The sequence below is a fragment of the Frieseomelitta varia genome, unplaced genomic scaffold (genome assembly GCF_011392965.1).
Source record: "Frieseomelitta varia isolate USP_RPSP 00005682 unplaced genomic scaffold, Fvar_1.2 scaffold_162, whole genome shotgun sequence".
Taxonomy (NCBI): Eukaryota; Metazoa; Arthropoda; class Insecta; order Hymenoptera; family Apidae; genus Frieseomelitta; species Frieseomelitta varia.
In genome coordinates, this window is record NW_025109328.1 from 78,136 (window position 1) to 92,936 (window position 14,801).

A 14,801-nucleotide genomic window follows, 5' to 3' on the forward strand; every position below is an offset into this window, starting at 1 on the left:
ACCTACTGAGTAAGCGAGCAAACACGAGTGAGTGAAAAGGAAAGAAAATCCGGTCCCCCTTCTTTCGAGACCAGGGAAAGGCCGCACCCACGCAGTTCTTGAAGATCATGTTGGGTCCCCGCTGGCACAGCCCTGAGCGTGTAAGTAAACACACCAAAGTTCTAATACTTGAACATGGAGCGAACATTTTCCACGAGGCTGGATACCCCTGGTGAATGCTGGTCACTCATGTAAATTCATGGATAGCTTTCAATTCGACTGTTACGGGGGAAAGAAAATAATACATGCGTGCGGTAAGAAAAGAATAATAAATTGCGAAGAAAAATTCAACTACTGTAAATCGATGATTTAAGCCGAGATAGGTTATTACTATGTGAGGCGCGCAAAAAACGTAGAACGAGCAAAAGGACAAATGAAACTTATACGGGTTTGACCATTGTTACTCCGATCACACGAACGCTTGCACAATATCGACGAAGTTGCGCTATGTTAGCAACCGTGCAACACAACTTCACCTTGCCTTTAATGCGAATTTCACATTCACCTGTGTCATAATGATTATATTGTAACAATGTAAAGATAATCGGAATGAACATGCTTGACTAGCGAATTAGTCACTTAGGTTAAGCCAAAGTCAACACGTGGCAACGCCGCGCTACAGCTGTCATACGCGTCACGCATCGAGTCAAAGCTCAACTTATTCTACATAAGTGTTTTATAAGAGTTGGCCGAGGAGAGATCTGCCTTTTCCGTTGTGCGATATAAAACGAAAATGGCAGTGAAAAAATTGCATACTCTTGACTGATGGACTTTTTGATCAGTAGAAAAAAAAGAAACCATTTCACTGTTAAAGGACAGCATTGTGCGGCCAGGGTATATATATATATACTAGTGGCTCTGTGTCTGGGGCTACCCAACGTTACCTCGTAACATTCTCATGCCATCAACTTCCCTCTCCCGAAATCCCAGACGGGAAAGTGAGTTTCGGAACATGATTGTTAATTTTACGTAACGTACGGCTCGGTTGCTCGCTAGGAACAAGTTTCCCCTCCTGCTTTTACCCAGATCTCCGTCCGATATCCGACTTGAATTTCCTCGACTTGTAATTTCCCGACGAATAAAACAAATAAAGGTTACATCTCCCAAAACTCTCACGCTCTCCGCATAATTTTCACTCTATCTCTTCGTTGTTAATGATTTCGAAAAACAAACCAATGTTATCGGCGTGGCGATGTTAACTTGCCAACGAAGGCAACGAAAAGAAAACAAAGCCAGCTGAGAAATAAAGAGAGACTGATATCGAAAGAGAGAATGGAAGGATAGGGTTAGTCTGTATCAACTGTGCACCCTTATCAATTGGAAAATTGGTGTGTGCAGTGGGAGCGGAAGAGGAGGAGAATCGACTACGTTCAACTGGACTTGGTGGGAGAAGAACGATTAGGTTTACACGCCTGCTAGGGGCGTACATACCGAAGGACGAAATAGGGGCTACTACACACAGAGGATATTAAGTTCAGGTATAATTTTCGTTTCTGTACACGCTCTCGAATTTACCTTTCGAAGAATCCTTTAAAGTCAGAAATTGTTTTAACGACCTGCATTGTCTATGCACCCTCGCCGAATTAGGAATTTCGTAGCCAACGAATCTGCTAGCGAGAGAGAGAGAGTGAGAGAGAGAGAGAGAGAGACGAGGGGTGTTCGGTACAAAAGCCAGGGGCGTATCCAAGGAATAGGATGGGAAGCTTTTGTGTGCACGTTGTAAGAGAACCGAAAGAACGAGCAAGTGAATCAGCGAGAAAGAGTATGGAGAGGGACGAATGCCAGTGAGGAACGGAAGAAGAGCGACTCAGACATTTAGGGCGCATGCGTCACTCATCGTGGGCGTCGGGAATGTGTTGACACGAGAACCCGAGAGAACGCCGCGCCGTGGCCCTAATGCCACGACGGCTCGCGTTATCGTCGATACAGTTCCCATACTGCGGGTCCGCCCCGTCCTCGCGAAATCTGGATCTTTCATCCTGGCGAAATCGGGTCTCTGTCGATGTCAACTCTCTATAGAGATCAATGATTTAGAAATTACTGCGCGTATGATGAACATAATAAACAGGAACAGCCTAGAAATCAATTTGAAAACTTTTTCTAACCTCTACTTGTGTCCTCATATATGTATATCATTCGAACATATATACACGTATGTATATCTTATACGACACGATTATTACATATTGAATTATTAAACCGTAATTTTGAAACGCTGTTCATCATTGTTCATGAATTACTATAAAATTCGTGTAAGTTTTCATTAGAATTTTCTTGCATGTAAGAGAACTATTTTTCAGGAAATTTTCATCCAATGTTTAAAAACTTGCACAATCATAGAATGCGACATTACAAGAAATAAATTTTCCACGAAGTAAAATATTCGACTATAATGGGACAAGTTGACCGTGGATGATATCCATATTAAATTACCATTGTTTTCATGATGCTTTAAACTATACCGCGTGACGATGTGTAAAATAATTTTTTAAGTTAACGTCCGATGGTTTATTTCAATACCTGTTAAACACTAATAAAGTATTAAACGAATAAATATATTATTTAGTTTTAAAATTAACAAAATTATAATTGCGTATGATACATTTCAATCACCAATGTACCCAAGTCTTATGTATAAAGTAGTCTGAAGAAATATTGAAAAATTTTATGCATTTATGAGCAAACAAAGCAGTATGATTGTTGTTTACAAAGATAAAAGGGAGCATTTTAATTTCTACATATGTATGTATTATAAAATTTAAGATGTGTTTAATTTAAAGTATTAAAACTTTTAAAAAATTTAATTAAAAATTTTAATTTAAAGTAAATATACATGTTTCTCGATCACGTTTGTTTACGAGTGAATTATAATTTAATTTTGCGCTTTTATTAAAAAAAAAGAAAAAAAAATGTAAATTGTAGCTTCAATTTATGTAACTACGGTTAAGCGTTAATTTTAAAGGAAACATCAAAAATTATTATTATTATTATTATTGTATCGTTATACATACATATATTGTTCGAAGCTATGAAGTTTTACTAGCAACAATATACAAAAAACTAGTATATATATATATATATATATATACACATATAAACTAAACGAATAATCGCTTACTAATTGCATGTCACATGCGTTCAAATTCAAAAGATAGGCAATTCTCAATGAAAGATCGGTCAAAATCAAAATCATAACAATTTTTGTAACTATAAATGTAATAATAAGAAAAAATTTCGCACTTCGTATGTTGCCTATTTTCAATGATGCGCTTGTCGCTTTCTGACTTGTACTTATTACATTCGCAATAAAAGTATGCGTACGGAATACAATGCACCATGGCTATGTTGCACAAATACAACGAAACAGTGAAGCCCAGTTTAAGAAGTTTAAGAAAGCTTTTGCTACGCACACGTACTTTCACGTATAAGTGATGTATGCGAGTGACTCGCATATACATTAATAAATAATAAATTTGCTTCCCATGTTTATACATACACATTCAGTTTGTGTTCATATACGTAGGATCTTCGTATACATATATCAGAATACGAATGAACTAAAGGAAAAAGGATAGGTAAAAGGAGACAATGGGGGAAAGATCAAAAAAAGATATATATGTAGTGCATATCGGTGCAAACAAACGTAAAAACCAACCTATATTGTATAGTAATATATAATCATATGTATATAGTTATATATCAATCATATTTTTCCATGTGCATGTAAGGGATAGGTTTCCACGCTCCGTGTGCATCCTCTGTTTACGAAGGACACTTATCAAAAATTGAAGGTGGTGTACCACAATGACAGCCAAATACGAAACCGAGCGAACAAAGAACGCTGAGTAAATGCGTATATCGAATGGTGGGAGACGTAGAAAGGACAAGACGAAAGGAAAGCTAAGGGAGAGAATCATGGTGGGTTGCTACAGGAAGCTTTCTTCGGGGAGGGAAAGTGAAAAAAATTACACACACGCGCGCGCGCACACACACACACACACATATATACATATAAATATACATGACACACACGCGCGGGCGCGCGCGCATATATATATATATATATTCATATATATGTATATTCAGTCATCGAAGAAACGCATTTGGGAAATCTACGAAAAAGCGATGGAACATGTCGGGGGACAGCACACCATCAGGGTGAAATAAAGACAGGGGTCGAGCGAACGAGAGAAGTAGAGAGACAGAAAGAGAGAGAGACAGCGCGCATCCAAATTTCGGAGGGAAACTCCTACCTTTTACTGGGATAATCTGGGATTTTCAGAGCGATGTCATAGCAGAGTATACGTTGGTCGCGCTAGGCGAAACCGACGGTCGGCGATGGCCGTGCAGCTCACCACTGAGAACACTGAGGTCGCTCCATGTCTCTCACTCGACCCAAGCAACGACCCCGCCCATTATGGACCTACTGATATTCTCGAGGTATTAAACCATAAACCACCGAAGTACGTTCATATGTTTAATTAATCTCGACCGTAAACCAACAAAGATATATTCTATGATATTCCCACGTAACGATATCTGCGTCGTAAGATTATCAGCGTTCTTGATCACTGACGTCAAACGCTTTCACGTACTTCGTTTATTTCGCCGTAGGTTAATGGCGGCACCACTTGCTTGCCTCATAATATTCGCTTTGTTATCCACCTATATCGACGGAGGAAAGCTTCAAATGATAGACGCACAGCGTTTTTGCTGCGTTTTATTTTATAAAAACTTTACCTTATTTTTTTCTCCTTTCCCGTTTAATGTTGCTTATCTTTGAAACTCCAACTGATAATTCACGATAAATTTTCATCGACATCAAAAGAATACATTTGTTTTTGTTTTCCTCGATATTTAAGTATTTACACTCTGTGTAAACGCGTCGTCAGCGTATACACAGATATGTATGGACTTGGGTAAGTTCAAAAAGACCTCTACGGTGGGAGAACATGCTGATCCCCACCACATGTATACTACTTCTCCTTCAGTTTCTGTTTTATGAGTTACTTTAGATTCCATCTAAAAGCTATATATGTGTGTATTTTTTACTTTATATAGGTTATATATATATCGAAAGTTATTACAAGATTTTGGAATTATGTATACTGTTGACTATTCCGAATTTTGCCTATTTCACTACAGTTTTTTTCTTATAGTTTTATTATATTACTAAAGCAATGTTATTATATTATATTACAAAAAATAATATTGGACATTGGATTCTATTTGACGAGAACTGGCTAAAGCACAGTCATATATATATATTTCTCCGTAAAAATCGTACTTTTTTGACTTTAGAGACCTAGGAGGTCAAAAATTGTAGACTTTTTTTAATAATTTGATAGATTTCGTCGCATTGAGATGAAAAATGCAAATTTTAACTTTGAGAATCTACTGATTTAAAAGTTATATAGCTATAAAATTAAATATTTTTAGTGTATTCGGCAGTTAGTATGACGCCATATTGCTTTCTATGCATAATCTGATTGGTCCATGCAGGTTATTTCGGACAAACGATATTTATGATAAGTATTTTGATGATTCAGAAGATCCAAAATATTTTTTACTATACATAATTATTCAGTGACTAAATCGACACGGGTTTTCTGGCGTTGTAAAGTGTAAAATATACTTAACCTAACATACATAACGATTTCATATGTTTGAAAAAATAATAGTATGTATATCGATAATGCAGGAAATGACGTATGATTATGAATCAGAAAATTCCTAAAGATAAAACATTTCTTCAATTTCAGATTATCGAAAGAAGATTAATAATTTTGAACCTCTAAAGTTTAATCATTTTTGTAATTGTCTTCTATTGCCTAATAGTCCCTTTTTTATTTTCCACTCCACAAAATTTAAAATCTGACTTGGAATAGGTTATACAAAAATCAATTGAGACTAATTCCTAACCCCAGTGCTCATTCTATTATATATAGTTCCCCTTACGTATTCTTACAAATATTTTTTCGAGCGTTTCAAATTGTACGTTCTACAGATTTTTCATTCAATTTTAATGAAGGCAATTTGACAAACAAGAAAAGAAATAGCAAGAAGTGTAAAATCATTCTTTACATTCAGAGTCACGAGATGGCGTGCCTCGCTATATTCCACCAATCGGCGTCTCTTACTTTCTGATCGTTATACACAACACTGGTTTGTTCAATAAATTCGATCAAAAATATAATAGAAATGTATAGTATTCGGGCTCAAAAATTACGTAATTAATTTTAATGTCGAAAAACTCATTAATTCTTAATTTCAGAAAGATGTCGAGGGAAGTTTAATGTGTTGTACGAAAAAAGACGGAAACATCCGAGATGGAAACCACGGGATTGGACGAACGAAATCACGTGACCGGCAATGCCGTGAAATATTGGTTCAGATTGACTGGTGGGGGGATATTCATAATCTTTAAGTTTGGTTTGTATCTTCAGAAAGGTAGGGGGCAAGAATCTGAATAGGAGATTGTGTTTGGAGGCACATAATTTACGAGTTCGATTACATTATTCGATTTCATTAAATGTTGGGAAAGTGATAAAAAGAACCTTGGAAGTGGGGAGAAAGTAAAAAAAAAAAATCCCTAAGAGAAGAGGCAGAAATTTGACAAGCGCTGCTGATAGCGGATATGATAAAATATCAGTTTTTAAAATAGAATAAATGTCGTATAAGTGCGCGTGCATATGCAGAATAAGTACAAGATATTTTACGTTTTATGAACATACGTGTACACGCGCGTGCGCGTTGCGAGGTACAAATACGTAAAATTTCGCTGTCGAACGGTGATCGTATTGTGAAAAATCCGTGTGGAGTAGCGAAAACAAATAACTCGTGTCCGCCATCTTGTGCCTCTCCAGCTGCGTTGAAAAAAAAGGAAGTGTGTGTGCGTGTGAGAGAGAGAGAGAAAGAGCGAGTGAGAGCGAGAGAGAGAGAGCGAGAAGGAAAGAAAGAATTCCGGGGAGAAACGACGCGTGTGATTTTTATTCGGTGAAGAAGAAACAAAAAGGTTTAAGCAAAGGTGACCAACGGTCACCGAATGTGGTCAAAGTCGCAAAAAACACGAATAGGGAGGACTGTTGGAGAATTCAAAGTAAGCGAGGCAAGGTAGCATTGCGCTCAGAAGGAGGTTCGTAGGTTACCCCACCAAGTTTATTCCTCCGTGTTCCCCCCTACCCTTTTGCCCTGGATCCCGAGATTATTGCGCAGTTAGAAAATTCATTGAATACAAACACCGCCGAAAACCTGGTTGCATCTTTGAAAAGTGGCCCGCGCACATCGTACGGTAAGTTTTCACAACAGAATTTCAATATTAATTGGTTTCTTCCCCTCTCCGGTGTTTGCTGTTTCGATGCAACATGAAACGAAACAGTGTTTTTGCCTTTATTTTATTGTTATTTACTTTTATTGTATACATTTTATTTATGATGATAGCGATAGTAAAATTAATGTTTGTTGTAAATCTCTTGCCTTATATATTCGTAGCGTGGATAGAAGCAGGTATGTGCCTATTAGAGCTAATACCTTTACGGTATGTGAGAGACTCGAAGACCCGGCTACCCATAAGATACCGGGATAGAGCAAAATTATCCCATTATCCAGGTGTCATACGGTATAATTGAGGCTAGATTTATTACTATTCGACTCGTCGAATATATAAATTTGTACTTTTGTGACAAATAATGAAACAAATTATATCCATTAGAATCTAAATGGAGAATCTATTATAGTGGAGAAAAAAATATATCTAAGATAAATTTCTTGGTGTTAGAAATTATCAATGTACACTAGTATCTTCAATATCTGCCAGTTTTGTTGAGTATTTTCTACAATTGAAAATATTGTTTCTAGTAGTGGGACAGACGTGTCCCACTACTAGAAAATGTAAAATTCTTAGTATTTTTATACAAAGAGTAATTTAAAATAATTACTTCGTTGTTTTATTATTTGTCGCTAAAACAAATTATATTATAGACTTCTGAGTAATATGATATAGTAGATATGATATCGCTAAAACAAATTATATTGTAGACTTCTGAGTAATATGAAATAGTAGATATGAGATGTCGATTATCTTATGCACCTGGATCTTCCACAAGACAGTAATTTTTGTTTATTCAGGTAACTATGTTTGCATTAGTGTCACATCAATTTTGTATTTATTATATTTAGTCAATTATATTCTATTTTATATTTATATTATACTAGATAGGTGAAAAATCGTAATACAACCGGCCAGGGGATAATATTCTACGTAAAAAAAATGAGGAAAAAATGTGGTATACAATTTTTTCATCCGAGGCTTCGTTTTTGAGAAAATCGAATTTGAATTTTATTACTTTCATTTCAGTTTATTACTTTACAGGTTGGAAATGTTGTCCTCGTTGCTGCATACGTAATTGTGCTCGATAAATTAAAGATAAACTGAACGGATTGTAACGTATTATTTTTTAATTTTTCAAACACTTGAAGAATTTTTTGCTTTAGTTGTACAATGTTGTTAATAATTTTACATTTTTTTCTTTATTTTTAACAATGTTGTTAATAATTTTACATTTTTTTTTACGTAGAATAACCTCTAGCCGGTTATACTACGATTTTTCACTCACCCTATATATTATATTCAGAACTGTCATCTCCTGCAGGTAAAAGGTTTTGTATTAAAGGATCACATCAGAAAGTATTTGATGCCTTTGTTTTTTTATTTTCATAATTAAAAGATTCGAATGAAAAAACACAAACTATGTGATGTTTCAATGTTTTGTTTTAAATGTGGCATCGAGGCAGTAAGTACGTACAAAAGTAATATTTTTTTGAAAAAGATGGTAAGACAAGAAGTTAACATCTTTTGCATGTTACTTTTATTATCGAGTACTGAGTTTATGTAAAATATATTTATGACTTGGTCATGATATATATTTTGATATTCTTAAGTATCGCATGTCCAATTGTTTTGCTATAAAATGAAATGAAATATTTCCTTCCTTTCTTCGGAACAGTGCATATTGATCTATAATCATGTACGTTGAAAATTTGGATCATACATGCTAAAAATTTTGATCCATACACGTTGAAAATTTTTATCCACATCGCCATTTACATGTTGAAAATTTTCAATTCACGACCAGTGAAATTTTTTTGAAAGGGCCAAGAATAATGTCTACAGATTTTTCTGACTTTTACAGATGGGTCGGTTGACTTTGTGAATGATTGGAAAGACGAAAGTATTATCAAGAAACCATGACGAATTCGGTACCGAAATTGAAGAATAAAGTAGATCGGCAGGGTTCGCCGAATGTCGGCGTAGAACGATATCATCACCGTTCGAGTGCAATCAAATCGTCGACGTTTTTCTATAATGGTGGAAGATCTCATGGTAAAAGTTCAACCGGCAGATTAAGCTGTAGCCCGCACAATTCGTCAAAGGGCGCGAGAAATTCGCCGTTGCGCTGCGATTCGCCGTTGCGTTACTCGCGCGGGAGTCCTACAAACAGTTTCTATGCGGGTGCAAAGTTTTCCGAACCGCCGTCTCCTGCGAGCCTTCCGAAACCACCGAGCCATTGGACTACGAGACTGATGGGCAGTTGTCAACAATCCGACAGGAGTTGCGATATTTCAAATCATCTGAAGATGATATTAAACGTCCAAGCCTGATACCTAAAGACCAACAAACCGACACAAACGGTAACCAGCTCCTAAAAAGCAAAGAGACAAGGTACGATATTATCGTTTCCACCCCTCATTCTTGGATTTGAGGATGTATTTTTTCTCTTGTACGCGATGTCAAGCTGTTCGTTTGAAAAGAAAAAACACAAAAAAAAAACAGAAGTGTTTATAACTGCGCGATAATACAATCTCTTTAAGAACGATACACAATATTGCAACTAAAAACACGGGGGCACCAGCGTCTTCAGTTTCACGGCACCAGATGCTGAGAGTAGATAAGAAACAAAAAAAAAAAAAAAAAAAAAAACGAGAAAAAACCATATATACAAGCGTATAAACTTTGAGTATGAAAGACGCGGGTGCGTCTGCTGTGAAACATGATTCATGATATAAGATAACTTGTAACGATTCTATTATGCGCCGTCTATGAAGGTATAAACGTATGTATTTTAGATTATTATTATATATGATTAACTTGCAGAGACGCATACACATACAGAAAACACATAAACACTGTTATATTATCTGTTTGACGAAATGGTATGAAGACATAGGGCAAAGCTGCATTAGCTATTTTTAGAAATAATAGCTATATGTTCTTTTTTCTTTCTTCTTCTTTTCTTTTTTTTTTTCTTTTAAATCAAAATCGCTATGTTGATCATTGACAGTACTTTTTATTCTTTTCCAATCGCAGTCCGGAATTCTTTCCAGAACACTTATTTAAATCTTTGCGCAAGATGTTAATCGTCTTTTTTTTTCCGCATTGAAAGGTAATTTACATTTATAACACAACTTGATAAACTTCAAGTATTACACATATTCATCTACTGCTCTTTAGCATAAATCTAAGTATCAATTAAGTGGTGTATCTCAGACTAATGATTATTGGTACGCGAATTTTCTTCAGTTAGGTTTTGCTAGATATATATGTTCAATGAATCTTAAGGACATAATCAAATTACCCTTGAAAGATTTATCGCAGCAAAATTTTTGGTTTCTATTATGGGTAGGTATCTTCTATTTATTATTCGAAGGTATTCGTTTTGCAGCTTTGCAATTGTTCTGCAAAGCATTATATAAGGTTTAAGTGACAAGTTTCCAGCATGCATGCAGATAAATTCAATCTTTTTGAAATTCAGATAATTCATTGATGAAAGAATGAGATAGCATTGTGCGATAGAATAATCGTGAAAATGTGGTACAATATGTGTATTGATGAATGTTTATTATTTTTTTCTTTATTTTTCAATAAATTCAGTAAAACAGATTAAGCAGTACTTCTGCTTAAATTAACAAAATTTTTATGGAAGTTTCCTGAGTGACAAATTTAATTTTTATCTAATATAAGAAGTCCAGTCAGAGGCTTGTCATTGGGATTTCATTATTATAAAGTAATTTTATTTGTTTTTAGGCTTGGATAACGTCTATTATTCGGTACTGAAATTATGAGTTTCCAAAATTTTTTGGTTCAGTAAATCTAAATGTTTCAAAGATGAAATTTTTGCTAATTTTACAAATTAATTTTTTTTTTCCAACATTGCACATGTTACGTGACAAGGATTACTAATTTTTTTTTTTGCATTTTTCTTTTTTCGTTTTCCGTTTTCGTTTCGTTTCTTTCTTTTTTTCTTTTTTTTCTTTTTTTTAATTTTTTTTTACCTAAAACACAATGATGTATTTAAACACGTAGATATTTAAACACGTGACCAAATTATTCCAAGTGCTGTTTTAACTGATACGTTTTTTTTTTTTCTTTTTATCTGAAAGAAAGCATCGATCTTTTTTTTTTTTCTTAAATTACGTTGGTTTCATTCTTCCTTCAATAATTACTTTTTTTTTTTTTTCGTTTCTCGTAGGTTTAGTTTTTCGAGTGAATTACGAAAATAGGTCTCGGTGTATATATCTCGAGAAAAAAAAAGCTACTGAAGTCTATCCGTACGTGTGAATGTGTATATATCCTGTGCGAAGAAGTGACCGAGAAATGGAGAAACAAATGTGAAAAAATACGTGCAATTTCGAACTTTCAATTACTTCCTCCATCTTTGTAGCCATGTAAGGTAAAATTTTTATCGTATCTATAGCATTTGGCAGCAGTGTGTATCCTTGGTAAAAATGGTTGGTGTGAATTCTGCAAAAAAATCGAGGGGACAGTTTCATTGGTTTTCATTTCGAGCAATCGGTTCTCATCAAATACGATATTTGATTCGTTCTCTTTTCCGATTTTGAAAACCACCGCCGTGCGGCGACTCGCAGGAAGCAAAAGAGAGTAGCAACTTTTTTAGGTGGAAAAAGAGGTCCAACGTATTCATTAAAACACCTGGTTTTTAGTTTCTCTTACTTTTGTTACACCGTGATTCGATTAATTCATCAGGTATGGCATATGATTTTCAGTTCTTTGAATTTGTCTCCCTTTTGTAAAGGTGTTACATTCGTTCAAGGTTCTTCGAGAAGTTTCTTTCTAAATTTCTGTTCTGATAAAGGGGAAAAATAATTTCTTCGTGAAGGTAGCACCACGCGTGCTGGAGGATAATCGACGATCAGCATATTCGTTGCTAATAGTAGTTTCTGCTCTCGACGGAAGAGGAATTGTCGGACATGGTTAGGCGAAGAAGAAAAGAAAAGAAAACAAGTCTGAGAAAAATAGAGAATGGGAATCATATCGACAGAGAAAATTGTTCTTCTAATCGCGTAAACAAAGACGTCGTGAACGTTTTTTCACTAGCAATATACACGCATAAATTCCAAAAGAGGCTTTCTTTAGTAAAATGTAAATAGTTTTTGTCACGGAAGGATCGCATATTTTGTCACATTCGTTTTCATTCAGTGGGGAGGATGTGCAGCGATCCCTTTCCGCAAATTAATAATTGAACCCGGTGAGTTATTCTCTTTTTTTTTTTTTTTTTTTTTTTCTTTTTTTAAATCGAGTGTTGAATTTGTATTCGTACGATCGTGCCAAACACGGCATTCTAAACGTGGTAATCCTGGAACAACGCGTCCATGGTAGTAGGTAGAACGGAGAAAATTCTTCAAGTTCGTTTGCGAGTTTTTTTTCTGAAGAAAACGAAAGCTAGCTCGCATAGGCTGAAACGAATTAAAAACACTGCCGTCCTGTCCGAGATCGATGGAATCGATTAGCTTTTGAACATATACACAGGATTATCGCGCGGATCGAGCATAACGCGAGGATATTATTATTGTGCGTCATTCGCGAATCGTGTAAATAACGTTAGACGGGGGCGAGCGATGATGTGGAAAATTGTAATTTTCAAACGGCATTTGTATATGTAATTGTATAAAAATTGAGAGAGAGGGGAAAGAAAAAAAGAAGCGGGGAAAAAATGGAATTAGTGTACATACGATGAGAAACAGACGGACGATGGTGTATTATGTATATATACGGTATACATAAAAGGGGGGGAGATCAAATTGAAATCTCGCTGTAAAGGCGTTTTGTTCCGTTCCGATCGAGAGCAAAACAGAAGAAGAAACAGGAAAAAGAAAAAAAAAAACTGGAGAAGGAATCTGAAACTTCGAGGTGCAGCAATATGCATATATAATTCTTACCTACTCGAGTCTCGCAGAAGTGCAAAGAAATAGTCAGTATGTGCAAAAGTGAAACAAGAAAAAAGCAAAAACAAAAAAAAGCAAAAAAAGAGAGAGAAATCAGCGGTCGAAGGATGCCAGGCTCGGTTTAAATGAGATCATTCGTGACGATCGAATTGTTACAATAAGGGGAAAGAGGGAGGACAGAAGAAGGGAAAAAGAAAATCGCGAAGAGGGGAGAGAAAAATAGGTGGAACGTCACGAAATAAAGAAAAAAAGAAAAAAAAAAGGGACACGAATTATAAAGTGTGTAATCAACCAATCGATAATATTCATTTAAAAGATGATAAGAAATTAGCTGTGATGATGACCCTATAGGTACTACTAATTTTTAATTGCTAACTGATCAACATGTATATATACACACACATATATATATATATATATGTACACATGCGTATATGTATATATATACATGTGCATATATATGTACATATACAACATACATACACACACATATATATATTATATATTATATGTATATGATTATAAACAATAAGATGGGGTAATATAAGAAACTTGCAAGTATGAAGAGTTTAAGGAAAACAATGTGTAATTACCGCTTTTTTCGAGGGAGAATTTTGGGATGAGGGAAACCATCTGCTTTCTCTTTCCCTCGTACGTTCTTTCATCCGCCTCGACTTGACGTATAACGCACGCACACTGCGTTTGTTGTACGTCTGGCCGAGAGACGAGAACGTAAGACGCGAATGGAAAAAAACGCGTGATGGTTTTCCTTGTTTTTGAAATGCGAGACTTGCCCGCGCACTTCAACGTATTACTACTAAAACTATTTGTAAAAAGAGCCTAGCGAGATTAGGGATGTTAGGCGTGCGTTCGATCGTGGATAAAACAAGAGTGAAATAGAAAAGCAATGGGGAAGCTGGAGGAGTGCAATGTTTCCGCGACAAGGGGCAAAGAAATTTAATATTATTTAGGAACTCTTTTTCGAGTACGTCCATCGTTGCGTGTCGTAATCCACCTTCGTCGACTTTAAGAGATGAAAATATAGTTGATAGCTTTAATTATAAGGGCCAACGAGAACTTGGGTCGTTTCAAAAAAGGGGAAAAAAAGAGAAAAAAAGGAAAAAAAAAAGAGAAAAAAGAAGAAAAAAGGAAAAAAAAAATAATGCGAGCGAAATACGACGAGAATTTTTTCTCGGAATATGTTTCCTGTCGAACAGGCATGTTTTCGATTTATTTAATTTTCCGTTTTAAAAAATTAAATTCGTCAAGTGGTACAAGCTTACGAACGAAAAAAGAAAAAAAAAAAAAAAGAAAAAGAAATTTTTATTGTATTTTTCTCTCTCTCTCTCTCTTTCTCTTCAGTTTATTTAAATTTTGAAATGAAATAGAAAAGCGGGAAGTGATGGGGGGGAAAAAAAAAAAAAGAAAAAAGATACGGAGGCGACCCAAACCTCGGCTGGCATTTATTGTGATATTGTAACGTACAAAAAAATCGTTCGTCGCACGAGGTACACGGAACA

General features: G+C 35.4%; 1 protein-coding gene and 1 long non-coding RNA gene across 2 annotated transcripts; one reads left to right on the top strand and one right to left on the bottom strand.

Moving 5' to 3' along the window:
• Positions 1-4,074: 4,074 nt before the first annotated feature.
• On the bottom strand, positions 4,075-6,295 carry LOC122537677. Its single transcript, XR_006308672.1, has 3 exons — positions 6,124-6,295; positions 4,780-5,068; positions 4,075-4,704 (listed from the first exon to the last, which is right to left on the bottom strand). It is a non-coding gene; the product is annotated as an uncharacterized LOC122537677 (long non-coding RNA).
• Positions 6,296-6,430: 135 nt separating this feature from the next.
• LOC122537665 (proline-rich nuclear receptor coactivator 2-like) lies at positions 6,431-9,848 on the top strand. The gene is made up of 2 exons (XM_043671036.1): positions 6,431-7,330; positions 9,231-9,848. The coding sequence occupies exon 2, from the start codon at positions 9,286-9,288 to the stop codon at positions 9,697-9,699; it is 414 nt and encodes a 137-aa protein (XP_043526971.1). The 5' UTR covers positions 6,431-7,330; positions 9,231-9,285; the 3' UTR covers positions 9,700-9,848.
• Positions 9,849-14,801: the final 4,953 nt, after the last annotated feature.